At 42.2% G+C, this 26,170-nt stretch overlaps 1 protein-coding gene across 2 annotated transcripts; it reads left to right on the top strand.

Moving 5' to 3' along the window:
- Positions 1-1,936: 1,936 nt before the first annotated feature.
- Positions 1,937-25,204, top strand: LOC134459707 (cytochrome P450 3A40-like). 2 transcript variants are annotated; one of them, XM_063212102.1, is made up of 13 exons: positions 1,937-2,178; positions 15,874-15,970; positions 16,101-16,153; positions 16,249-16,348; positions 17,644-17,757; positions 18,316-18,401; positions 19,163-19,311; positions 19,846-19,976; positions 20,994-21,081; positions 21,740-21,900; positions 22,101-22,327; positions 22,604-22,766; positions 24,289-25,204. In XM_063212102.1, the coding sequence occupies exons 1-13, from the start codon at positions 2,114-2,116 to the stop codon at positions 24,394-24,396; spliced, it is 1,542 nt and encodes a 513-aa protein (XP_063068172.1). In that variant the 5' UTR covers positions 1,937-2,113; the 3' UTR covers positions 24,397-25,204. The 2 variants fall into 2 exon arrangements, with proteins under 2 accessions (XP_063068172.1, XP_063068171.1); XM_063212101.1 differs by lacking the exon at positions 1,937-2,178 and adding an exon at positions 15,066-15,246.
- Positions 25,205-26,170: the final 966 nt, after the last annotated feature.

Genomic DNA, 26,170 nt, shown 5'->3' with positions numbered 1-26,170 from the left:
AGCACGACAGAGAGAATCTTTAGACCCCGACGCGGAGCGGAGGGGTCTTGTTCTCTCTGAAGTGCTGCTATTCCACAAAGCGACCGACTCGCCGAAAGTTAACCCGCTTATTATATGGATATACTTAAATGATTCACACATGGCGGGGACATTTCTTTAGGCCTATTTAATGTTAAGATTGTTGCTGCGCAAAACAAAACAGTGCCGTTGTGGAACACCGCTAACAGCTAGGTAGCCAGGACAACAGGTGTTGTCTATCACAGCAGCTGATTAGAGTCTTGTTGAAAAGTCGCTTTAGCAGTGAAAAGTCTTGTTGCCATTGACAGCGGTCTGTTATAGACCAACCCGTCCGTTATCGAAAAATAACAGACGTGCGAACGTTGGGGAGCCCCGTTGAAATGAATGGAGCATTCGACCGATGACGTCACACCATATAATAATTTTCGATAACGGACGGGTTGGTCTATAACAGACCGCTGTCAATGGCAACAAGACTTTTCACTGCTAAAGCGACTTTTCAACAAGACTCTAATCAGCTGCTGTGATAGACAACACCTGTTGTCCTGGCTACCTAGCTGTTGCCTAGCGGTGTTCCACAACGGCACTGTTTTGTTTTGCGCAGCAACAATCTTTTGACATGAAAACTATATTAACTTAACTTATTAAATAGGCCTAAAGAAATGTCCCCGCCATGTGTGAATCATTTAAGTATATCCATATAATAAGCGGGTTAACGTTCGGCGAGTCGGTCGCTTTGTGGAATAGCAGCACTTCAGAGAGAACAAGACCCCTCCGCTCCGCGTCGGGGTCTAAAGATTCTCTCTGTCGTGCTGCTATTCCATGGTAGCGACCTTCTCGTCGAACGTTAACCCTTACTTGGCAGCTAGGAGTTGGCAAGGATGAAGAGGTGGGTCTTCCGCTGCTTCTTGAAGGAGTCAACTGAGCTGGCTGATCAGATCTCGATGGGGAGGGCGTTCCATCTCTTGGGTGCATAGCAAACAAACGCGGCGTCGCCGATCTTCTTTTGCGGGGGGGCCTTAGCAGCTTGGCATCAGTGGACCTGAGAGCTCGAGCAGGGGCATAAAAAGAGAGCATGTCAGAGATATAACTCGGGGCAAGTCCATTTAATGCTTTAAATACTGTCAGCAGAATCTTAAAGTTGATTCTGTATGAGACAGGTAACCAGTGCAGCTCTGCCAAGACAGGAGTGATGTGCTCTCTCATTCTGGTTCTTGTTAGGATTCTTGCCGCAGAATTTTGAATGAGTTGCAATTTGTCAACTATATTTTTTGGGAGACCAGAGAAGAGAGCATTACAGTAGTCTAGCCTAGGCCTACTGGTGACAAAGGCATGAATAAATTTCTCAGCGTCTTGTCGGGGGGCCAAGCCGCGCACTTTGTTGACATTATAAGATGGAAAAAGCAGATTTTGTTATCTTGTTGATGTGAGGCTCAAAGCTCAAATCCGAGTCTATGACCACACCTAGGCTAGTAACCTTATCTTTAATGTGCATGCTTAGGTCACCTAAACCGCCTATTATGGTAGTGAGCAGCATATTATCAGCGAGTTTCATCACTTATCACGTGGTTAGGGGCAGGTCCTCTTTGGGCCATAACAAGCAAAGAAACTCAACAGAAGAACAATCTCTCGGGGGAAATGCATTGGCCATGGTGTAGTACGGGGGCGTTGCCTGAGGACAGGAGTGGATGGAAAATTAACTCCCTTGCGCATGGTCATTGGTCAGCGGGTGCGATGGATACAATTTTCGTACTCCCTTGCACATGCTCAGTGGGGGCGACACCATGATGGATAATTTGTGGCCAATTAACGGCAGCTGTTGGTCAGCAGTGATTGCTGGGGGTAATTAAGGACAGCTGACAGCCATTCAAGCTGTCCTATGACCTGTTCCACAGTGAATAACATTTCCGTACTCCCCTCGCCATCATTTCGTACTACGCTGTTATGACGTGAGTAAGCCCTCTTGTCTCAAGCCTCTTTGATGACAAGTGTTGTCATAAGTCCTCCACTGTGCACATAATCTCCCAGTGCAGCAATAAATTCACCACCTGACAACCCCACAGTTCTACGGACACCTGCTCTGCACCCTGTCACTATGTTGCCTTGGTTTTCAGTGGAAACGTGGACTCTCTTGGTTGTGTTTATAACTCTCTTGTTAATGTAAGTACGCCTATTTGTTTGTATTGTTCTCATACCTTCGCCAGGTGTAGGCTTACCTACATTTAGCTTTTCATACCGACGTCTGTCAACTGGTGTCAAGCGCCCCACAGCTTTCCGCAGCTACCCGCAGCTACTCTGGACTTTACGGTCCCATTCACTTCAATTCATTTTTTCGCAGCCAGAACAGGTTTTACAGATTTCGGACTGTGCCGACGCCGCTGGTGTCGTGCGAGGAAAACAACAATTGTGTCGGACGCTACACCTGGTCATGGAACGACATGCGTAACAAGAATGATCATAACTTGTGTCATTTCGAAGATAATTAAAGAAAACCATTTTCACAATGGGACTTCTCATAGACCTGTTTTTGCATGTCTCTCATCTCTTTGCATGTTGACTGTGCAATCACCGTGACAAGTTAACAAGGTGCACGGCGCACAGCTGTATGCGTCCAAAAAAGAAGAATAGCATTTCACGATGTACATCTGGAAATAATTCACATCAAAGTGAAGTGTTATTACATAGGGCACCATGGTAATCAATATGTGTGTAAGAACATGTGAAAAAAATAAATCGGTCAGTTTGTCAAAGAAGACACAAAAGATATGCACCACAATGCACAGTATGCACCACACCGTGCTTTTCAATTATATAAAGAACAAATACTGACGGCACGAATGTTTCTTCCCTCAATAATCCCACGTCACATATCAATCAAGCAACTGAGCTAATGTGGCCACAAAGGGGCGGTATTGTACGCTACGCTGACACATTCGAAGTCCTCAGATACAGATAGGCCTACAGTCATGAATTACCTGACAAATTGCTGCTAGGCTATTGCAGTGGGAGCGCTACACTAAAGAACTGTGTCCCATATCTGCCCCTTTCATATTCATACATTGACAATTGAATTGACAAATGAAATACTAATATTTTACTGCGTCTTTTACAGGTGCCCGTATTCTTCAAGTCTGTCGTTACAGCGCAACGACGGTCAGCGCAGATGTGGCGATGTGAACACTCTTGCATTACACCTTTTGCATGTTGTACATGTCTCCAATCTTTTTGCATGTTGACTGTGCCGTCACAATTTCATGGTTAGGCAACAATGTGCACGACCAGAACAATGTAGGCCTACATATTGAAGGAACATCGTGGCATGATTAAAGTAAGGAACTTCGTACCACACATGTAGCCTAGTGCAAAAGGAAAATGCCTCATTTCTCTAAGCAGACAGACACTGTGGATATGCAGATACACGGTGTGCAATGACATGCCCCTGAATGATACGCTGAAGAAATACTGAAGGCACCTATTCAGCGAGCTGAATAAGCCTAATAATGTAGGCCCATATCAGGGGTGAGGTAACACAGCCTACACGTGTAGGCCTATTCAAATTGAATATTAAGGGGCCTTGAACCCACAATATGCAGAATGGCAGGCATGGCTGCATCCAAGCTATGCGCTTCATGGTGTTTGACCACACATCTCTTCGTTGTGCACCCCATCACTTCATATGCCTAGGCCCACTTCAGGAAGCAAGGACGTAATTATGCTGGGAGAATACATTCAATAGCATATGGTTTATGTAGATCTGTGAATCAAAGAAAAGGGGGCGCACCTTGCATCAATTTGATGCAAGGTGCGCCCCCCCTTTTCTTTTATTCTAAGTATTCATTTGGGACAGCACCCTTAAAAGTTATCAAGAAACCAGAGTGAAGCCTGCTACCTAATTGATTTATGTAGATCTGTGCCCACATGGTAGGCCTATTAGCCTACACCCTCCCATTCACTCAATCCATTTTTTGGAGCGATAACAGGTTGCCTACAGACAAACGGGCGGTGCCCACGCCGCTGTTGCTGTGCGAGGAAAACAACAATTGTCTCGGATGCTAAACATGGCCATTAAACGGCTTGCTGATCAAGAATGGCATTTCCCGCATCAGGTCGAAGATAATCAAAGACATTCTCATCGCAATGGCCTTTGCCATTCACTCATCGTTTCAATCTCTCCAACTTTGCCTATGTTCACCGTGCAACTACCCTGACATGACAATAGGTATCCTATATCTTCCAACTACACATACAACGACACGGCAGCGCTTTTCATGTTGTAGTTTTTCACAGTAAACTTTACTGTCCCGACATGGTAATACGCAACCTGTAGGCTATTACCGTGTAACACACCAAGAACACAAAAAATGCTTTAGTCCTCCGAATTTGAACACATCTCACCACAAAAACATGCAGTGCGAACCACACAGTGTCCCTGAATGACATGCAGGACAGATAGTAGTTGAGCGGCTACAGGAAAAATCGTGCAAATTATGATACAAGCGTGAAATTCGGCAAGTATGTGCTCAAGACCCATACGATCAAATCTATCCGATTGGCCACTTGAAATGGCGGCCATTTTCCAAGATGGCCGCCAAAAAAGACCCCAGAAATGTATTTATTGCATAGAATTGACCTAGAAAATTATGATACAAGCATGAAATTCAACATGTATGTGCTCAAGAACAGTATGATCAGATCTACCTGATTGGCCACTTGAAATGGCGGCCATTTTCCAAGATGGCCGCCAAAAAAGACACCAGAAATTGATTTATTGCATGTAATGGACCTTGAAGATTATGATACAAGTATGAATTTCAACATGTATGTGCTCAAGACCAACACGATCAAATCTACCTGATTGGCTTCTTCAAATGGCGGCCATTTTCTAAGATGGCCGCCAAAAAGGACCCCAGAAATAGATTTATTGCAGAGAATTGACCTAGAAAATGATGATACAGGCATGAAATTCAACATGTATGTGCTTAAGACCAATATTGTCAAATCTACCTGATTGGCCACTTGAAATGGTGGCCATTTTCCAAGATGGCCACCAAAAAAGACCCCAGAAAGTGATTTATTGCATAAAATTGACCTAGAAAATGATGATACAGGCATGAAATTCAACATGTATGTGCTTAAGACCAATATTGTCAAATCTACCTGATTGGCCACTTGAAATGGTGGCCATTTTCCAAGATGGCCACCAAAAAAGACCCCAGAAAGTGATTTATTGCATAAAATTGATCTAGAAAAGTATGAAATACCATAGAAATGGATTTGTTGCACAAGATTGATCAAGCATCAATTTTGGCATGAATGGGCAAAAAAAACAATACAATGAAATGGAAGCCATTTTATAATATGGCCACGAAAAGGCTGAATTTAGCCCAGAGGTGACCAAAAAAAAATGATGATACAAGTATGTAATTTTGTGTGTTTGTGCTTAAGAGCAATAGGCCTATAATCAAATCCACTCATTTGCAACTTGAAAATGTATGGTAGCCATTTTTAAAGATGGCCATCAAAGAAGACACTAGAACTTCATTAATTGCAATTAATTTAGCAGATGTGGCCCAAATCAATGTTAACATTCACTGTTTGAATTTCCAATGATTTCATCATAGAAGGAAACACAATCAAGCAAAAAGGCACATAACTATAGGCTACCGAGGGTAACACCGGCTCTCTGAGGCATATGAACCAGACATCTCACTATGGGTAACACCCGCGACCATTTGCCAAAACTTGCTTTCAATCATGCCGTCAGGCCAATGAGCTGCACAGCTGGGGATAGAGGCCTGCGCGGGACAGATTTTCCAGTCCCGCGCCCGCCCGCTCCCGCAGTGTCGGAATCATGCGGGAATCGCGGGCGGGAGCGGGACAAACTATTACAGTGTGGGCGGGAGCGGGACTGAAAATCATATTTCTTCTGCGGGAGCGGGACTGAACACTGCGGGAGCGGGCGGGCGTGGGACTGGAAAATCTGTCCCGCGCAGACCTCTAGCTGGGGATCCCGCCCCCTCGGGGACAAAGCCCAGGTGTGCTGGGCTCTGAGCTTCAATCTGAGGCAACTAACCTTTGAGCTTGTGGGTGAGTGTAGCAATCTAGTGAGATGTCTCGTTCATCTCCCTCAGAGAACCAGAGTTACTCTCGGTAACCTACAATTCTCTTTCTGTCGAAACACTTTACATCCCACTATGGGTATTGAAAAACTCCAGATTGAGTTGCCTTTACCTAGAATGCGCAAACAAAAGCTTGGCCGGGGCACAGACCATTCTCCTGTCGATGCCCAGAGCTGTTGAAGGCGAAGAGGCAGCGTCCATCAGCAGTGATAAGCATCATGCTCACCCAACGAGCAGCCCGAGACGCAACAGTCGCCCAAGGGCCCAGGGTCTTCGTTTTGAACCCGAAGAAGAGAGGCTAGGCACCAGGCGCACAAAGGCATCTTCCGGACATCCAATACCACAGAGAGCACGCAGTGGAGGGAACCCAGGGCACGGAAACCACCCGTCTGGGTGTAACCGATGTGCAGGTGGAGCCCACAGAGGTGTAGCGAGGCCCCCAATACCAAGTGGTATTCCCCAATGGCAAACCAGGCCTTGGCACAAGGGCGAATTTCCAGCATGTTCAGTACACAACATCCGCAGGTGCAACCGTGCTGGCAGAAAAGACCATTCTCCAGCAGGGCCGCAGGTCCAAGTTGCGGATGGAGAACCTAGTAGCAACCACCACCACAGCGAGCTGGCCAAGCCAGCCCCGATAGATACCCGTTTGAGGGCACACACTATGGTTCCCAAAGTCCAAGGGGGACATCAAAGATACACTTCCCCTCGATCATGCATCCTGGTCGAGCAGGGGCCTGAAATACTTCATTGGAGAAGTATGGTCTAGCTAACCACGGTCGCCCTACCCAGGGACAGCACTCCAGGCAGCACAATTGACCCTCGCGCTCCTGCTGAGCGAATGAGACACACACAGTAAGGGATGACCGACCCAAGGGAGACACGTGTAATGTCTCCTAGGAGAGGCGAGGATCCAGGTGGCCTTGACACGATCAGCCTTCTCACCCTCGGGTAGAGGGCGCAACTGACTAGAGAAGTTGCGTTCCACAAACATGTTAATGTCAAGTCCAGAGCAAATAAACTAAATTCATGACAATGCTTGTTTCTGGTGTACCTTTTGTTTAACAGCAATATCGAGAGAACCACGAATTGCCGTTATTGACATATTATTACCGCAGTGTCATCGTATTATTAGCATCTCATAACCTTCGGGGTGGGGGGGCACTGCCTCCATTGATATTAAATTAAGAACTGGCATCAGCATGTCATCACTATGCTATTTGTGTGTCATACTGTGAGTGGCTTATGTGTCATTGCAGAACATTTTTAATATCTGTATCACTTCATCATCCATGCTAACATATTTATGGAGAGTGAAAAATTATTTCCACCAAATTTGCACATATGAAATTCGCAAATTTCAAGGGTCTTTTTGGCCGCCATCTTGAAAAATGGCCAGCATTTTAAGTAGCAAATAAAGTAGACTTGATTGTAGGCCTATTGGTCTTAATCACATACAAGCCGAATCTGTGCAATAAATCATTTTCTAGGGTCTTTTAGTTTTTTGGCAGCCATCTTAGAAAATGGCCGCCATTTCAAGTGACTAATTGGGTAAATTTGGTTGCACTGGTCTTAAGCACGTACATGTTGAATTTCATGCTTGTATCATAATTTGCTAGGTCAATTCTATGCAATAAATCAATTTCTGGGGTCCTTTTGGCGGCCATCTTGGAAAATGGCCACCATTTCAAGTGTCCAATCTGGTAGATTTGATCGTATTGATCTTAAGCACATACATGTTGAATTTCATGCTTGTATCATAATTTTCTAGGTCAATTCTATGCAATAAATCAATTTCTGGTGTCTTTTTTGGCAGCCATCTTGGAAAATGGCCGCCATTTCAAGTGGCCAATCAGGTAGATTTGATCATATTGGTCTTAAGCACATACATGTTGAATTTCATGCTTGTATCATAATTTTCTAGGTCAATTCTATGCAATAAATCAATTTCTGGGGTCTTTTTTGGTAGCCATCTTGGAAAATGGCCACCATTGCAAGTGACCAATCAGGTAGACTTGATCGTATATGTCTTAAACACATACATGTTGATTTTCATGCTTTTATCATAAATTTCTAGGTCAATTCTATGCAATAAATCCATTTCTGGAGCCCTTTTTGGCGGCCATCTTGGAAAATGGCCGCCATTTCAAGTGGCCAATCAGGTAGATTTGATTGTATTGGTCTTAAGCACATACCTGCCAAGTTTCATGCTTGTATCATAATTTGCACGATTCTTGCCAAATTGGCCTTGTAGCCGCTCTACTATAGGGGGGCACCTACATATTGCTGCTTCTCAAGCGCACGGCACATTTCAATCAAAACTAAGTCATAGGACCACCTAGGCTACATAATACTCCTCGTAATAGTAATAATGAATGTTGCTGAAATTACAATAATAGTCATTCACAAAAATATCACATGCAACAGAAATACTTCGGCCACAACTATGATTAGGCCTATCTGTAGGCCTAGGGGCGACATCATTTCACGTTCTCCTTCGAGCTTTACGCTGCAGCCTTATGAGGCCAGCAGATGGCACCAGTCAATCATATATAGATTGGAGACATGTACAACATGCAAAAGGTGTAATGCAAGAGTGTTCACATCCCCACATCTGCGCTGACCGTCGTTGCGCTGTAACGACAGACTTGAAGAATACGGGCACCTGTAAAAGACGCAGTAAAATATTAGTATTTCATTTGTCAATTCAATTGTCAATGTATGAATATGAAAGGGGCAGATATGGGACACAGTTCTTTAGTGTAGCGCTCCCACTGCAATAGCCTAGCAGCAATTTGTCAGGTAATTCATGACTGTAGGCCTATCTGTATCTGAGGACTTCGAATGTGTCAGCGTAGCGTACAATACCGCCCCTTTGTGGCCACATTAGCTCAGTTGCTTGATTGATATGTGACGTGGGATTATTGAGGGAAGAAACATTCGTGCCGTCAGTATTTGTTCTTTATATAATTGAACAGCACGGTGTGGTGCATACTGTGCATTGTGGTGCATATCTTTTGTGTCTTCTTTGACAAACTGACCGATTTATTTTTTTCACATGTTCTTACACACATATTGATTACCATGGTGCCCTATGTAATAACACTTCACTTTGATGTGAATTATTTCCAGATGTACATCGTGAAATGCTATTCTTCTTTTTTGGACGCATACAGCTGTGCGCCGTGCACCTTGTTAACTTGTCACGGTGATTGCACAGTCAACATGCAAAGAGATGAGAGACATGCAAAAACAGGTCTATGAGAAGTCCCATTGTGAAAATGGTTTTCTTTAATTATCTTCGAAATGACACAAGTTATGATCATTCTTGTTACGCATGTCGTTCCATGACCAGGTGTAGCGTCCGACACAATTGTTGTTTTCCTCGCACGACACCAGCGGCGTCGGCACAGTCCGAAATCTGTAAAACCTGTTCTGGCTGCGAAAAAATGAATTGAAGTGAATGGGACCGTAAAGTCCAGAGTAGCTGCGGGTAGCTGCGGGTAGCTGTGGGGCGCTTGACACCAGTCGTCTGTCACCAGGTAAGACCGCCTGCTGCGGTGGCCCTGCACCACAGTTGCGGATGGAGCACTTGTAGCCAAACAGTTCTAAGAAGCTCCTTACTGGCTAGCCCAATCCATTACCAATAACACCACATATTCTCCTGAAGATGGGGGGCACACGCAAGAACACACGTCGTTTGAGCCATACATTCAGACTCGTGTCTTTTCAGCCATTGATGTGCGCAGCTATTCTGGACTTTACGGTCCCATTCACTTCAATTCATTTTTTTGGCGTTTTACATATTTCGGACCGTGCGGACGCCGCTGTACTCGTGCGAGGAAAACAACAATTGTCTCGGGTGCTAAACATGGTCATGGAACGGCTTCCTTAACCAGAATGGTGTGTGTTGTGTTATTTCGAAGATAATTAAAGAAAATCTTATTACAATGGGATTTCTCATAGGCATGGTTTTGCATGTCTCTTATCTCTTTTCATGTTGACTGAGCGATCACCGTTACAAGTTTACAAGGTGCCCAGCGCACATATGTATGCATACAAAAAGGAAGAATACATTTCACAGTGTAATTCTGCAAATAATTCACTTCAAAGTTAAGTGTTATTACATAGGCACCATGGTCATCAATATGTGTGTAAGAACAAGTGAAAAAACAAATCGGTCAGTTTGTCAAAGAGGAGATGGTAGATATGCGCAACATAGTACAAAGTATGCATCACACCATGCTTCTGAATGATATGAAGGAAAAATACTGACGGCACATAGCCTACGTCTCTTTCCTCAATAATGCACATGCCACATATCACTCAAGCAACATTATCTTCATTAGCTAATGTGGCCACAGGGGGGCGATATTGTAGGGCACGCTGAGACATTCGGATTCAATTTAAAGGCCAACTTCCGATAAAACTCAGTTTTACTCACTCCTTTCGAAGATCGGACGGTCACCCCAAGTTAAACTCACTTGCAAGGCTCTCATAGCGGTGCGTCAACTCTCCTGGCTGTGTTTCCCGGTGTTTCCCAATTTACATCAATAATGCAGAGAAACGAGCGAATCACGAAAGCCTTTCTGTGTTTCGTCACGTCGAAAGAAGGCGTTGCCCACAAAGGTTTATATCGACCCATTTATCTAAAAACATGTCGAGTAATTTTTTTCTGCTTGTTTTCAAAACAAGCAACGTCTGGTGGTCCGAAACATAGCTTAGCTTAGCTATCAGCTGGTTGCTACTCTCAGGTACACACACAGCACAAAGCCTCATACATAAAGCCTGCTCACTCCGGTTGCTCCGTGCCTACAGCTCGCCTAGGGGTCGCTGTCGAAAGAGCACAGCCCTGAATGGAGCCTGCACGCCTCCGTTGGCGCCCCTATAGTGCAATACCATCCGGGGAAGTGGCGACTCTGTTTCCCATTACATTCTCTCCCAAGGCTGGAGGACTGAGCCAATCAGAGACGCGTTTCTTTGAGAGCAGGAGGAGTGAGCCAATCAGAGACGCATTTCCACGAGAAACACGGAACACTCTCTCGTTTCTCCACAAGCCACCTTGCCAGCTTGCAAAAACGTCTTGAAACAAAGCAACCAGAACGTTTTTTAAAACAGGACCAACGCGTAACACATTCAATAACAATTGGGAACACGGCAATATTAATTAAATTACGTTGAGAGGCGATCTTTAACTCACTATTAGGCTATATAACAAAGGTTGCATTATAGGCTAGGCCAGTGATTCCCAACCTATGGGTCGCCAAAGATCCACAGGGGGTCGCGAAGCCCTCTTGAGTTTAAGGGGTTTCATTTTAATACCATATGTATGTTGAATAAATGACAAATGCATAGAAGCAACAAAATTTAAGTGCTACATTAAACATTTATTCTGTTTTTGAACAAAGACGAATTGAGGAATAAAATGATGACTAAAATGAGTTTTCGTAGGAGACAGAGCGTATCGAGTGACTTCCTCTCATGCGGGCGCTGGGTCACCAAACCTTACAATAGTAAAAACATGGGTCCCTGAAGAAAAAGGTTGGGAACCACTGGGCTAGGCTACTACATATAGTCATTAATTGGCAAACAATTCATGTTGTTTCTATTGTAATGGGATTGCTACATTCAAGAAGTTTCCAATGTCTTTCATCTCCTCTGTCTTTTCCATGTTTGTAGGTTAAGAATTAACAAACAAAATCTTAAAGGGACAGTTTGGTCAATTTCAACATGCAGTTGTATTGCTCACGCTACCCTTGACTTGTCAGTACCTGGTGATGCCACATTTTTCGGCTCAGCCCTTTCCGAGATATGAGCAATTCTAATGGGGGCAGCGTTTGTTTACATTTTAAAAAAATAAAACATAGGCCAACTCCAAATATTTTCCCAAAAGGTACTGCTGCTTGCTAGTTGTCTGCTGATGTTTTATAACCTTTTGGATGTTTTTGGGAATAAATAAAAATGTTTTTTTGAAATGTAAACAAAGAGCTGCCCCCATTACAATGACCAGGATCGGCTGAAGAAAGAAAAAAAAATCTCAGGCACTGACAAGTCCAGGGTAGTGTGAGCATTACAACTGCATGTTGAAATTGACCAAACTGTCCCTTTAACATTGTACTGCATGTTTTAGATGGGCCCATGTACAAAGTACTTCAAGTCTGTCTGTAGGGCACATCAAGGGTCTGTGAGAAAAGGGTGCTTGCGCTGCTGACAATGTGTAAATGCTTCCATTACATCCTATAGGCCTACATATGATGGCTACAAGAATTTCTGCAATGTGTTGTGTTGTTTTGAAGAAAATTGAATAAAATCTTATTATAGTGGGATGTCATGTGCATGATTGGACAGGTTTCATATCTCTTAGCATGTTCACTGCGTCATCACCATTTCATCTTACAATGTGCAGAATGATCAGAACTTTCTGTAATTCTGAAAATAAGTAACTCTGAAGTTAACAGATCATACCACATATGTAATAAGTAGTGCAAATTGAGAATGATTAATTTCTCAAAGCAGACACTGGATGATATGTAGCATAATACACAGTATGTGTCGCTATGTGCTCCTGAAAGATATGCTGAAGACATACTGAAGGCACAAATATTTATTTTCCCAATAAGCCTTATAATGTAGGCCTATATCAGGAGTGAGGTTACATACACGTGAGTAAAAGTTGAATGCTGAGTGGCCTTGAACCCACAACTTATGGTATGGACAGCATGACTTCATCCACTAAGCTACCACAGTTTCATAAGAAATGTTAAGACCAGAAAGATATGTCGTCGTTGTGCATTTTAACACAATAAATCATATATTTCCCTGCACCATTACCTCATTGTCTGAAGTATGATGAAGAAATGATTGTAGGCCTATATGATTTTTTAGTGCTGTGATAATGTGCACAACAAGAAGTTTTCTGGTCAAACAAATTCTACTGAAACTGTGGTAGCTTAGTGGATGGAGTCATGCCTACCATTCCACAGGTTGTGGGTTCAAGGCCCATCAAAGGACAATTTTTACACTCGTGTTACCTCACTTCTGATAGGCCATGATTAGTCTAATTCAGTAAATAGATATTTGTGCGTACAGTATTTCTTCAGCATACAACTCATGAGCATATTTCGATGAATACTGTGTATTATGGTGCATATCTACCGTCTCCTCTTTGACAAACTGACCGATTTGTTTTTTCACTTGTTCTTACACACATATTGATGACCATGGTGCCTATGTAATAACACTTAACTTTGAAGTGAATTATTTGCAGAATTACACTGTGAAATGTATTCTTCCTTTTTGTATGCATACATATGTGCGCTGGGCACCTTGTAAACGTGTAACGGTGATCGCTCAGTCAACATGAAAAGAGATAAGAGACATGCAAAACCATGCCTATGAGAAATCCCATTGTAATAAGATTTTCTTTAATTATCTTCGAAATAACACAACACACACCATTCTGGTTAAGGAAGCCGTTCCATGACCATGTTTAGCACCCGAGACAATTGTTGTTTTCCTCGCACGAGTACAGCGGCGTCCGCACGGTCCGAAATATGTAAAACGCCAAAAAAATGAATTGAAGTGAATGGGACCGTAAAGTCCAGAATAGCTGCGCACATCAATGGCTGAAAAGACACGAGTACATTCAGTGAGTGTGCGCATCTGTGGTCCACAGCTTTTACGCACAACAGGTTAACTTGTACACTTGTACACTTGTAGTGTATTCTAAAACGAAATTTCGTTGTCAAATTTATTTGTCAATGACAATAAAAAGCTCTTGATTCTTGAACTTAAGACATGTGTAGCACTGTTAATCTTGCGTAATGTCTTTGAACTGTGTGGACATGCATCTAAAATGAGATATTTAGTCTGTGTGAATATTCTAATGTATTCGGGTCACTTTGGGCAAAAGAGTTAGGCTACACCAGGGGTGTCAAACTCATTTTGGTCCGGGGGCCGCATACAACCCATGTGGACCTCAAGCGGGCCGCATTAGTAACATCATCGCGAAAAAAAAAAAAACGTAAAGCAGAGGATTAGTGTTCAGTACTATCACGTTTTAAGTGTGTTGAGTATGTAGAAAGCAATGCAATACTGATAATCCTATGCAAAATTTCCTTGACTTCATTCATACATTGCCAACCGTCAATGAATTAAATATGGGACTGTTCATTTTGGCAGGGGGTCTCGGGGTTTCCCCCAGAAAATTTTGTATTTCTTAGATGTCATTTCCTGCATTTTCACGCATTCTAACATCCCGTTTCCAATTTCAGCTTAATAGGAACCAATACAAATCCAATTATATTTATTATTTAATTACAACCAATACCAATACAATACGAATAAGAAGTATTAACATGTTCTCTATATATGAGGTGTATAATATATGAGCTTTATGAAATGCCTGTTACAGTACAAATTCACCATTTATAATAGAAGTGTGATGTGCACTTTACTACATATACAGTATAACAGAGGGACCATTGGGTTAATGTCATGCAGGTATCGATTTTGCCCCGAGGAGCGTAATTGCGCATTTCGGTTATTTCGTTGAAAAAAAAAAAAAAAAAGTTAAAAAAAAAAAAAAAAAAAAAATTTTTTTTTTTTTTTAAACATCCGGGCCGGATGGAACCCTCTGGCGGGCCGGATGCGGCCCGCGGGCCGTATGTTTGACACCCCTGGGCTACAGCCATATTCCTGGACTAAGTCCCCCAAGTTCCAATATAGCCTAACTTTTATACGATGTCAGGAATCCTTTTCCCTCCTGTCTGAGAAGGCATGAGCAACCGACCACGAAACAAGAACGTATTTCAGGTGGGTTTGTGAGAAAAGGTTGTCATCACGCGAATAACATGACAGACTCAAAACAAGACTTCTCAGCTGATTCGAAACTGCGCTTAGTCACTTCCTGTTCAAACCCTTTCGATTTCAGACTGCGCAGTAGGCTACCTTAAGCGGTTTAACCTCGCCTCTTATTGTATGCCTTCACAGTGTAAAGCTAAGTAACGTTTACACGAGGATAAAAGTATTTTAGGATAGGCGTAATGCTGCCCCTCTTTTCAGTGGAGACATGGACTCTTCTAGTGCTGTTTTTTACTCTCTTCATTTTGTAAGTAAATCTGCAACAAGTTCTCACGGCATTTCGTCCTTTGTTTGTGATGGCAAGGTGTTAAGTCCAAGCAGGACGTGCTCATGGGGTCTTAAAATAAGAATATGCTGTTGTATGAACTTGCTACGGGTTGGTATATCAGACCTGAATATCAGAATTGCATTGATTCTGACAAATGTTGCTACATCGTTTTGTTACTGTAAGGTCATTCCATGCTCGGGTTATGTAAGGTGATCATCTACTGCAGGGGTTGGTTATAATCTATGTCTCGACCCCTGAAGCCGTTTTTATACGGCCCCGACATACTTTTAATGTTCTGCAGCTTCATATGAAATATGACATATTTTGTAAAGGAATCTTGGAAATTCCATTTGCAATACAACAGGGGACCTAGAAAAGGTGGGGTCTGGTGTAAAAGTGGCTGCCTTCATTATAGGCCTAAAGTGCAGGGGGGAATCTTGGTTTGTGTTCATAGTACGGTTCTTGGAGGACTTTTACAGCCCTTGGAGCAATTTGAAGCGGCCACCCGAATGGAAAAGGTTCCAAACCCCGTATCTACTGGATGCCATGTTGCATAGTCCACTGGCCTAATTGAGTGTTTGTTTGTGTGATATTTCTCCCTTTAAGATATGGAACGTGGCCATATGGGTATTTCAAAAACTTGGGTATTCCTGGACCTCGACCATGGCCCTTCATGGGGTCCCTAGGATCAATGATCATGCAGGTAAGTCGTATACTCTTAACTGCCCAATTTTGACAGTGTGATTCGTAAAACAATCAAACAAAACTGTCACAGCTCTGGTTGTTCCTAATATTTATTTGCATGACTTACACAATCTTCTTTTTCTGTGTAGGGCTTTGTTAATTTTGACAAACAGTGTCACCAGAAATACGGAAGAGTTTGGGGGTAAGTGTGACTACCTTAAAAAAAACAACGGTGTATGTCTTAGGCAGTGGTGGTGCAATGGACAAGAGGATTTAGCTTTTCTTTTTGTCGTTCAGGATGTTTGAGGGAAGATCCCCGATGCTGCTTGTGACCGATCCTGCCATTATAAAGGCAGTTATGGTCAAGGAATGTTACTCAACCTTCACCAACAGACGGGTAGGTTCATTCTCACCCACCACTATATTTCTTTTTTTTATTTTTCATTTTTTGTTTTATCTGAATTTGACTGGCAATGAGATACTGAAGGAGAACCATAAATGTTTCCCTTCTAATGTGCAACAAGTTTAGGTGTTAGGTGTAGGAGTCAATTTTAAGAAAACTGTTCTTTCCCTGCAATAGCTTGTGCTTTTTTTCCTCACAAATACTTGCCACTGCCACACATTTTTTAAAAATAATTCTTAAGTAGAAAATCCTTACATTTTGTTTAACAGATGTATTGCTTTCATTGTGTCTTCTTATTACATCAAGTAATTAGTTTTATTTTACTTCAGACAAGTAAAAGTTGCATCCTTAACCTGACATTTCTCAACTGAGTAACCTCCATCTTCATCAGAGGGTAACTCAGATGTTGTTGTGTGACATGCTTTGTAATCCGCTGACGTTACTTGAAATTTACTACATTTGTGTATATATGATGTACATGTGAAGAGTTCAGATGCACTCAAAATAATGGAAAAGGGAGGCGCACAAAGAAGACATGTTTAACCACTTTTGAATTGTGGTGGCAGCAAAGACGTCCAAAAATCTCAGTGAATGACGAAAAGACCAACAAAGGTCGGCGTCTGCGCCTTGAACTTAATGCTCGTGTATTTCTTGGTGCGAGCACTCCCAAAAAAAGTAGTAATCACTCAAAATAATGGAAAAAGGAGGCGCGTTCAGATGCAAAACCCCCTAACTCCATTTCTGAAGACCTGCACTTCTATATTTTTAGAGAACACTGTTGTTGGTTTGGTTTACATTCATGTACTTGATAATACATAAAAATAGTTATATTACATAAATAAAATAAAAAACTATGCAATTTTGATAGCTTTGTATTAAATAAAAATTAATTAAGATTATTTTCTGAAAAGGCACTTCGGGGGTTTTGCATCTGAACTCTTCGTGTGCTCAACTACTTTGCCTGATCAGGTACATTAGAACTGTAGCCTACATGGTTTGGAACTTATCATTTTTCACGGTGACATGATAAACAATATACCTCTGTCTGTTCTGGTAATTCTGTGAGTGAGAGGAAGCACCAAGCACATACCAGCACACTTCTCATGAGACGATGTTAGATTGAAAACATTCTGCTTCACATTAACTCTTGCAGTTGCAAGGCTTGGAAACAAATTGGGCATCATTGAAAATGAAATCATGAAAGTATTAGTATAATTGCTCTGGTTGTTGTTGCTTTTGCTCATATTTGCACGTTATAGTTTGAGTACGACCGTCTGTGTGCCCCCTAGAAAGCTGTTCTGAATGGACCCATGGCTGATGGAATAACCGCTGTGGAGGACGAGAAGTGGAAGAGGATCCGCAACACCCTCTCCCCAACATTCACCAGTGGACGAATGAAAGAGGTGAAGGGAGCGGCTTTTCAAACAGAGAAGCTAGCATTTATTACACACAAAACACAAATAATATTATGACATCGCAAACTCTTTCTTTACCTATTTCAGGGGTTCCAAACGTTTTCCAACTTGGGGCCCACTTGAAATGTTCTCAAATGTTTGGGGCCCACGTCTGACCCAATAAACAATAGAAGTCAAATACATAGTCAACAACAACACACACATAAATATTGTTTTGATTTTTACAAAATGATTTTAAGACCCACTTGGGATACATTCAAGGCCTAGGAGTGAGAGTGTTAGCTGAATAGAGCGCCACCCATTAGACTTTTCTAGTCGTATCAATACTGTATATTGGTAACTAAACTAAGTTATAATCTTGCTGCTCTGAAGAAATTTTACTACAACATTACTATGACATTATAAACATTCTTTGCTAACACAAATGTTGTGTATACGTAACAAACATATATTCCAGACTGTGTACAGAATTAGCTTCATTCAATAGTAATAATAATAAGCACAAAAAGGCTTAAAACCTCCAACATCCATTTTCTGTTTCTCCAGATTTTTCCATTAGTGACAATGTATGCTGACCGGCTAATGGAGTATCTGAGAAAACAAAACTTAAAAGAAGCTGTTAACATTAAAGAGTGAGTGTAACTTTTACCAACAGCAGCATACACCTTTATGTGTCTCATGACAGTATATTATGTAAGGGTTAACGTTCGGCGAGAAGGTCGCTACCGTGGAATAGCAGCACGACAGAGAGAATCTTTAGACCCCGACGCGGAGCGGAGGGGTCTTGTTCTCTCTGAAGTGCTGCTATTCCACAAAGCGACCGACTCGCCGAAAGTTAACCCGCTTATTATATGGATATACTTAAATGATTCACACATGCGGGGACATTTCTTTAGACCTATTTAATGTTAAGATTGTTGCTGCGCAAAACAAAACAGTAGGCCTACCGTTGTGGAACACCGCTAGGCAACAGCTAGGTAGGCTAGCCAGGACAACAGGTGTTGTCTATCACAGCAGCTGATTAGAGTGACAAAAGACCGGACCCCCTGCGGAGTGATATGAAACATTCGCTTTAGCCACTGACTTGTATACAAGCCAGTGGCTTTAGCATTGAACGTCTTGTTGCCATTGACAGCGGTAGCCAGGACAACGGGTGCTGTCTATCACAGCAGCTGATTAGAGTCTTGTTGAAAAGTCGCTTTAGCAGTGAAAAGTCTTGTTGCCATTGACAGCGGTCTGTTATAGACCAACCCGTCCGTTATCGAAAAATAACAGACGTCCGAACGTTGGGGAGCCCCGTTGAAATGAATGGAGCATTCAACAGATGACGTCACAACCATATAATATTATGTATTAACTCTGGATTATTGGAATTGTTGCTCTTTTTCTACAGTTTTTTTGGCTTATACAATATGGATGTCCTTGCCAGTTCATCATTCAGTGTGGAGACAGATGCCATCAACAACCCAAAAGATCCCTTTATTGAGAATGTAAAGAAAGTGATGAGCTTCAGTTTTTCCAACCCCATATTTCTTATTGCGAGTAAGTATCACCAATGCCAGTTAAGAGAATTTAATGTAAACATGTTCAAACAGTCGATCCATTGTTTATGAAAAGTCCCTTTGGTCCACGACCACCCATGCGATTCATTGGCTGAGAAGGAACGATGTATAAGTGATGTAACGGGGAAATCCCCAATCTCGTGTTGTGATTGGTTGACAATCCTGGGGAATGATGACACGAGTATGATCTGTCAAAAGTGACACTGATTGGTTAGTAAGAGTTTGACAGCCGGGTACTTCGAGTCTCCCTGGTAGAATTTACGCAAGCTCCCATTTCTTTTTGTCCACTGCAATTAGTCAAAAAGGAGCGTTAGTTGTTCTATCTTAAGAGTTTTGGAATTATTTTCTACTGAAATGTTATTTATACACTGTATAATATAATGCAAAGGTTACACCGGTCCTGTCCCGGAAGTAATTTTATTATGTCAATATATCCATTAAAAGTACAGTCCATGTCATATGTGTACATATTAATGGCAATTGAATTAACAATTCTTTATTGCTTTGTTTTCAGTTCTATTTCCTGGTTTGGGCCGCTATCTGGAGAAAATGGGCTTCTCAATGTTTTCCAAAACTCTCATGGACTACTTCTACACTGCGCTCAAGAAGATTAAGGACAAGCACCAGGAGGAGGACAATGGCCATGTACGTACTGTGCTGTATGTCTACTCAAAACCCCATTTGAATTGAAAGAGAGAGAGTTGGGGGAGCGCCGCCAGAGATATAGTATTGTGTCATAGGTCTGAAACAATGTGTAGCACAGTTGCTCTTCAAGGTAAGAGGGCAGGAAGTCTAAACATCAAATAAAAGGAAGGACTTTTTATTTTTCCAAAAAGGACTGAAAAGGAAAAAATAATGTTTCTGGACCTTCCTATTTCCCCATTTGAATTGTTTGCAAAATATCAGGCAAGGCCAAGATATTGGATTTGAGTAAAGTAGAGTAGAGTTACTTTATTAATTCTAAAGGGAAATTAAGGCGTCAGCCAGCCTACACATACTGTAATACAGATTGCAAGACAGACTGTACATTGCAAGACAGATCGAAAACATGCACATACATTATACTCATATATACGCACAGATATTGAATCATATTAAACATACAGTATTGCACAGCCCTCTCCATACATGTGGCTCCTGGTGCTGTTGCCTTTTCTCCCACTAGTTACACTTCAAACCAAAGTGCTTATCTGCAAACCACCTGCACTCACTCTGGGTTGTGTAGGCTACTTTACTGCATGTCACGACCATGTGTCACCCGGATGAACCGTTGTCACGGTTTGCAGGGGGGAAAAACAAGTATTTTCCGGTTCCCGAACACTCAGATTCTCGGGATGAACGTGTCAGCCTGTGTGAAATGATATCTCGTGTCCTCAAGTGGTAGTAACCCAAAGAGACACAGTGAATGGCCAAAGCTTATCTAAATTAAGAGGGACATTTACTAACGACCAATCACTGTTGGTTCTGACATCTGGGTATGTAACCATTTTTTATAGAAACCAGCTATTCTGTCACACTGGTCCAAGATTAGGTACAGCAACAGCAACGGCACGGATCACTGTCAGCCTAAAGGGAGGAGTGCAGTTTTGTTTGGAAGTTCGTCAATGTCCTGCAGTGTTGTAACTGACTGACTGAGGAGGATGTTTGTGTTTGTCTTGAAAGGGGAGAGTGGACTTCCTGCGGCTCATGATGCGCTCTCAAATCACCGATGAGGAGGCGGCGAAGAGTAACGAGGAACAACCAGTTAAAGGTACAGTCAAGTGCAGAGCTAAAGTGGACGACGTGGGCACAATTTCTAACCAGAATGCTTCACGGTGTCGCAGATCGGCACAGAATGTGCCTTCAAGAATGAGCCCAATAGCGGGCCCACCACTGTGGGATGGGAGAGGGTGTAGTGGTAGGCGACCTGCTTTGTATCAGTGAGGCTCTTTGGAGTTTAGCTCAATTGAGGCCCACAAGCCCAATCGTCTGCGGAGCGTCGCCGAAGCTCTCCACCCTGTCGCAGACACACTGCGCAGATCTCCTAAAAATTGTAACTACGAGCCGAAGCTTCGCAGATGGCCGTGGACAGTGACAGTCAATTTTAACCTTATAACGTTGTGATGTTTAATCATCCTTATTTACTGTACTGTAACACATTGGTTAAGGCGCATACTCCAAGAACCCGGCTCTTTAGTAAACCTTGAGGTAATGGTTAGGCATCTAATCGAAGTGCCTGGAGTCGTAATGTTCTTAACCCAATGGCACATGTGTGCTATCTTTTTTAACAGGTTTATCACATCCTGTTGGTTACCTTAGCCTGTTTTTAATCCATGCTCTTGGAATATCAGGGTGGTTGATATAAGTACACAAAATAGTAGTTTTATTTAACACCCCTCCTTGTTTTATTTTATTTTAAAACATTTTAGGACTAACAGAGCACGAAATCCTCTCCCAATCATTCATCTTCATCTTGGCGGGATATGAGACGACTAGTGTAACGCTCTCCTCTGTGGCCTACAACATAGCCACCAACCCAGAAGTAATGCAAAAGCTTGTTGAGGAGATCGACTCAGTGTTCCCCAACAATGTAAGTAGAATTAAGAAACATGTAAACCAGTTTTTTCTTTTCACATGAAATAAACATACTGGACATTTTTGAAAATAAGAACGGTAATTTGAATATTACTTTGAGTCTACTAGAGAACTACCTTAAAGAGCTGTGTGCATGTGTGTGTGTGCGTGTGTGTGCGTGCATGTGTATGTGTGTGTTTGTGTGTGTGTTTTAAGGCACCCATCACCTATGACAAGCTGATGCACCTGGAGTATTTGGACATGGTGATCTCAGAGTCCATGCGCGTGTGGCCTCCAGCACCACGTCTGGAGCGCATGTGTAAGCAGACCATCGTCATCGATGGCATCACCATCCCCAAGGGCACTCTGGTGGCCATCCCGGCCCTCATCCTGCACCAGGACCCCGACATCTGGGAGTCACCGGACAAATTCAACCCCGAGAGGTATAGGCTGATAAATAAATCATTTGTAATGTAATTATGACTATTATAAATATGAACCAAACTGTAATTGATATCGCTATTATAACTATTGTGATTTTGTTATTATTACTATGTTGTGTTGTGTTGTGTTATGTTAAATATTTAATTGTGTCATATTAAAATTTTCATTATCCTATTTAGCAGTAGCATATTATATGTTTTTCTGCTGGGACGCCTTTTTGCACTTACCAATATTTTCGCACTAACTCAGACCCAATGTTTGTGTAACAATTGAAGGTTCAGTAAAGAGAATAAGGAGAGCATCAACCCGTACGCGTACATGCCCTTCGGCCTGGGACCCCGCAACTGTATCGGCATGAGATATGCTCTCCTGCTCATGAAGCTGATTCTGGTGCGCGTCCTGCAGAACTTCACCATGGAGAGCTGCAAAGAGACGCAGGTCGGTGTTTTTTTAATCTGTCTGTCTGTCTGTCTGTCTGTCTGTCTGTCTGGGGTGTGTTTCTCGATTACCATAGTTGCTAACTATGTTAGCTACTTTGTTGTTTGCAATGCATATTTCCCATTGGAAACGTCCAAAGTTGCTAATTGGCTAACAACTACACTTTCGAGAAACTCACCCCTCAGTAGTGAATTGTAGCCAGGAGAGGACAGCTTGCCCGGCTTCGACTCCAAGTCTCCAGGGTACTAAATGGCGGTGCTAAAAAGGCGAGGCTCGTTAGTGTTGTGGTCAAAGTGCGCGTTTAGTAGTGGCCCTTGAGGCCTGAGCCCCACCCCTCACCTCCCCCTTCACTACTGTCTCACTAATACCCCGTGGACATAATGTTACATCACTTTTATTTGAAGTGAACCTGACGAAGCGCAATGCGAAACGCGTTGTTCACCTAAATAAAAACAGCAAAAACTAAGTCCACCAGTGTGCGGTGATCCTTCTTTTTTTACTATGGATTACTGATAACTGCACTTCACCAGCACCTGGAACCTGGCTGTGCATAGGAGTTCCAGATCTTTGATCACTTTTATTTATTCATGGCCTCCCCTCTGTTTCTTTGAAGTCAAACTAACGCCACATTTCTTGTAGGCTAGCAGTAATAATGGGCTATGACACATGAGACAGAAACACTACAGTTCGCCCTGATGAAGACTGATTGCAGTCGAAACGCATAGGAGTTATCCATTAAAATAAAGGATTTTAAACTTTTTTCGCTAAGATCTGTGTGCCTCGGATAATTCAGACTACCACTTTCAACAAGGAACCTTCTGTTTGTACCTTCACACTTTTGACAGTCACAAGCCAAATTACTGAAGAAACACTACAGTATTTCATTTCACTTCATTCTGTGCTGCCTGTAAAATGAAAGATTACAGAGAAAGGAACTGATGCATGAAGGATGCTGTGTCGGATCAATGTACATTCATCAATTTTTTTTTTCTTTGTTTATATACGCATGTTATTTAAAGGAATAGGTCGGTATTTTGCATTTGGGGCCTTAATTATGGTTTATCATACACTGAGCTACCCACCTCTGTGTCACTTTGTTTGATATGAAGCCTTCCGTGAGATTTTGGGTTTGCGCGATATTCACAAACCACCATACAACGGGACTCAGCGGGGCACAGATTTTAAATCCGTTGTACGCGCATAAACAGTATTTTCTTATTTTGTTTAGGATCATTGGGATGATACAATTACGCTGCCGCCTCATTTCAATCTTTAAATCTCCAGTTCAGTGAACGAATTAAAAATCTGTATTGACTGAGGTGTGCCACGTCATCTTTCTGCGACGCTCATTCTGACAGCCAGCCAGCTCTACTATGCAGTCGGCAACATGATACTGTAACAAGAAGCAAACGTTGAAGCTCTCGGTTTTTACTAGTTCTTCGGCTACTTCTTTGGCTACTTATGAAGGTAAATTAAACAGAAAAGTTATACAGCTGCTGACAATGGTGTGTTTCTTTTTCAGATACCAGTGGAATTAGATGGCCTGTATCGTCCGAAAAAGCCTGTCATGCTCAAGTTTGAACCAAGATCAACAAATCAACAAATCAACGAATCAGTGAAGGCGAATTAAACCACACTCATCACCACCTCCATAATCGCTTTTGTGGAATGAGAACAACAACAGCAGCTCAACAAGAATAAGATGACATTGTAACAAAAACAACAAACTTTGTTCTTGGAGTGTAGTTGTGGTCTAACTATTCTGGTATGCTTACACTAACCACCTCTCCAATTACTCCAATGGTATGTTAAATTAGATTAATCTAATCATTACTTCAGTAAAAGTACAAGGCAGCAAATGCAGTTAAGCATCTAATCAAAAGTGCAAGTAGCAGACGTGCAATGAGTTACTGATCAAAACAGTATTTACAGATTGAGTGGCGTTAGTAATATGTACCCACCATTCAGGGGTGCATTTCTGGAAAGCGTATAACTACGTGAGCTACTTTGTTGGTTGCAATGTAATTTCCCATTGGCAACTATCCAAGTTGCTAACTGCTAACTGCTTCGCTTTCCAGAAATGCACCCCAGATTTCTTGCGTGACTGACTTGGTAGTGAGGAGCAGGCATCTAGTAGCTTTGCCAACACTGAAAACAGAGCGACTTTATTCAATGAAGCGCTTTTTTGCTGTTTTGCAGGTTCATTTTGTGAAATTATGCTGTTTTTGGTCTTAAATTTCCTATGAAATAATTTCCAAATGACAATATTGACTTGCCTTTGACAAGTGTTTTATACAGTATGTATAGAAGGATCATTTCTTTCCTGAATACTTACGTGTTCAACCATTGATTTGTTTTATATTACCATGCTGCTACCAATTTGCCCCTGAATGTATTCATTTTTCAACATCCAATACATTATGACACAATATCTTTGAGACCACAGCTTTTGATGTCTCTCTTTGTCCACTTGTTTTTTTTTCCTCTATGCTTCAGCCAGTAGTCAGATACTGTAAATAAATCATGTATTTTGACACAAAAGGTGATGTGTCTGGTGAAAGTGCTTTCTTGTTAGCAGCTAGGGCTGCTTGTTATCACCCCTGACCTTCTCCCTATTTCTCCATCCGGGCCATAGCAACAGGAACCAGCTCAATGGGAGCTCAGGGTCGTATGCTCAGGTCCATGGCCACACAGATATATATTCCTGCACTGCTAACATGAGTCTCATAGTGTGAGTTCTGCAATGAAGATACAGTAGTTGCAGATAGAACTGTACTACAGTACAACTCTCCGAGACGTCAAAATACACAAGCAGATAAGCACACGCTGACCTTGGAGACATCACTCCTTCCTTAGAATGGTAATATGTGTGTGTGTGTGTGTGTGTGTGTGTTTTGCCCCCCCTACTGATTTCTCACGGTTTTGGCGCATTTGCAGGGCTGATAGTTTTCAGGCTCCAGAGTTTGCACAAATAAAAACATTGAGTATCAGTATCTTGTCGTCGCAGGGGGAAAAGTTCAGGCTCAGGATTTTTTTTTCACTATCACCCCTGGAGAGAGAGAGTAAATGTACACATAAATTGTGATATTTCGAGACTTCAACAGCTATTGTTGGTCCCTACATAACTTAAGGGTGATACAGAAACGGTGCCCTTTCAGCAGTCTCATTGCCCCATTACCGATATATTTTTCAGAAGATTGACAAAAATTACAGTTAAACTTCTTGTTAATATATCAAATTGAAAAGAAGGACATTATTGAAATTATTTACATATTTGGGGAGGGATGAGGGATATAGTATTTGACAACTGCCAACCAATAGCCTAACAGTTCTGGTCCCACAGACTAGATAGCACTTCTAATCAGCCCGTCATCTGATTGAAAGACAAATGTAACCTGCATAAA

The sequence above is a fragment of the Engraulis encrasicolus genome, chromosome 12 (genome assembly GCF_034702125.1).
Source record: "Engraulis encrasicolus isolate BLACKSEA-1 chromosome 12, IST_EnEncr_1.0, whole genome shotgun sequence".
In the NCBI taxonomy this organism is placed as follows: domain Eukaryota; kingdom Metazoa; phylum Chordata; class Actinopteri; order Clupeiformes; family Engraulidae; genus Engraulis; species Engraulis encrasicolus.
This window is presented reverse-complemented; position numbering and strand designations above follow the sequence as displayed.